The sequence below is a fragment of the Tasmannia lanceolata genome, unplaced genomic scaffold (assembly GCF_043159265.1).
Source record: "Tasmannia lanceolata isolate RefF3 unplaced genomic scaffold, GAP_Taslan_0.1 ptg000002l, whole genome shotgun sequence".
NCBI lineage: Eukaryota > Viridiplantae > Streptophyta > Magnoliopsida > Canellales > Winteraceae > Tasmannia > Tasmannia lanceolata.
In genome coordinates, this window is record NW_027518679.1 from 47,365,304 (window position 1) to 47,366,894 (window position 1,591).

General features: G+C 39.0%; 1 protein-coding gene across 1 annotated transcript; it reads left to right on the forward strand.

Annotated features, from left to right (window-relative positions):
- Positions 1–271: 271 nt before the first annotated feature.
- Positions 272–784, forward strand: LOC143892513 (putative mitochondrial protein AtMg00860). The gene has a single exon (XM_077397181.1). The coding sequence runs from the start codon at positions 272–274 to the stop codon at positions 782–784; it is 513 nt and encodes a 170-aa protein (XP_077253296.1).
- Positions 785–1,591: the final 807 nt, after the last annotated feature.

The window sequence follows — 1,591 nt, forward strand, 5'->3', positions numbered from 1 at the left end:
TTTTTGTTCAGCCCTGGAGAAATAAATTAGAGAAAGAGAGGAAGAAAATCAAGGAGATCGCGATTTCAGAGTCGAAGCCGTGAATTAAGGTGAGATTTATGTCGGTTTTGCGTAAAAATTGCATAAGAATTTAGTAATGAATTTAAATATCCCTAATAAACTAAGAATTTAGTTCTGGAACTTTAAGAATCGAGGGTTGGTTTATGCCCTAAAAGGTTAGATTAATTATGATAAATAAATCTGAGATTTTTGGAGCGTGAAATTGGATGAAATGGATTCCTCTCGTCGATACGAGTCCAACGAATCCAACCACGCGCCAATCAGAACTATAACGAAGAAGTTATGGCCTTTTGAAGTTTTCGGGAGAAGTTTTCGGGACGAATTTGAAATTCTCCCGAAAAACCCAGTCCGAGGCCTTGGGACTTCCAAAAGAAACCTTCGGCATGAGAGTCATTTGAGAGTTGTCTTAGAAACTTTAAGAAAAGAGCAGCTATATGGAGAACTGAAGAAGTGTGAATTCTGGTTCGACTCAATCTCCTTTTTGGGACATATGGTCTCTAAAGACGGAGTATCCGTAGACCCAAAGAAGATTGAGACAGTAATGTTGTGGAATAGACCGAATAATGTTCTTGAAATTCGTAATTTTCTGGGTTTGGCGGGATACTACCGCCATTTTGTTGAAGACTTTTCGCGTATAGCTGCCCCTTTGACCCGTTTGACACGGAAAGAGACAAAATTTGTTTGGTCTGAGGATTGTGAAAAGAGCTTTCAGGAATTGAAGTAATTGTTAGTTTTCGCTCCCATCCTAACTTTGCCTGTTAGCGGAATGGGATTTGGAATTTACAGTGATGCCTCGAAGAAAAGCTTAGGCTGTTTGTTAATGCAGAATGACAAAGTGATTGCGTATGCAGCGCCGGTTGAGACTTTATGAAGAAAACTATCCGACTCATGATTTGGAATTGGCAGCCGTCGTGTTTGCTTTGAAAATTTGAAGGCATTATCTGTATGGAGAACCATGTGAAATCTTTACTGATCATAAGAGTTTGATGTATATATTTACTCAGAAAGAACTTAACATGAGACATAGGCATTGGTTAGAACTATTGAAGGACTACGACTTAACCATAAGCTATCACCCCGGAAAGGCTAACGTGGTAGCTGATGCTCTAAGTTGGAAGTCGTCTGCAAATCTGACAATTTTGATTACTTCTCAGAAGTATATTTTGGAAGACCTCCGAAGATCAGAAATAGAAATTCGTGGTCCAAACTTTGGGGTACTAATGATAGCACTCCAAGTTCGGCCCACATTGCAGGAAAGAATAAGGATAGCTCAGGAATTCGACCCAGAACTTTGTAAAATCAGAAATAACTTAGAAGAAGGATTTGAATCTGAATTCTGAATTCACAATGACGGTACCTTGATGTTTGGTAACCGCATTTGTGTTCCGAATGACTCTGTTTTGAAAAATAAAATTATGAAGGAACCGCACAATTGGCGTTATTCTCTACACCCTGGAGGTACGAAAATGTACAAGTGCTTGAAAGGAAATTTCTGGTGGAATAATATGAAGAGGGAAATAGCTCAGTATGT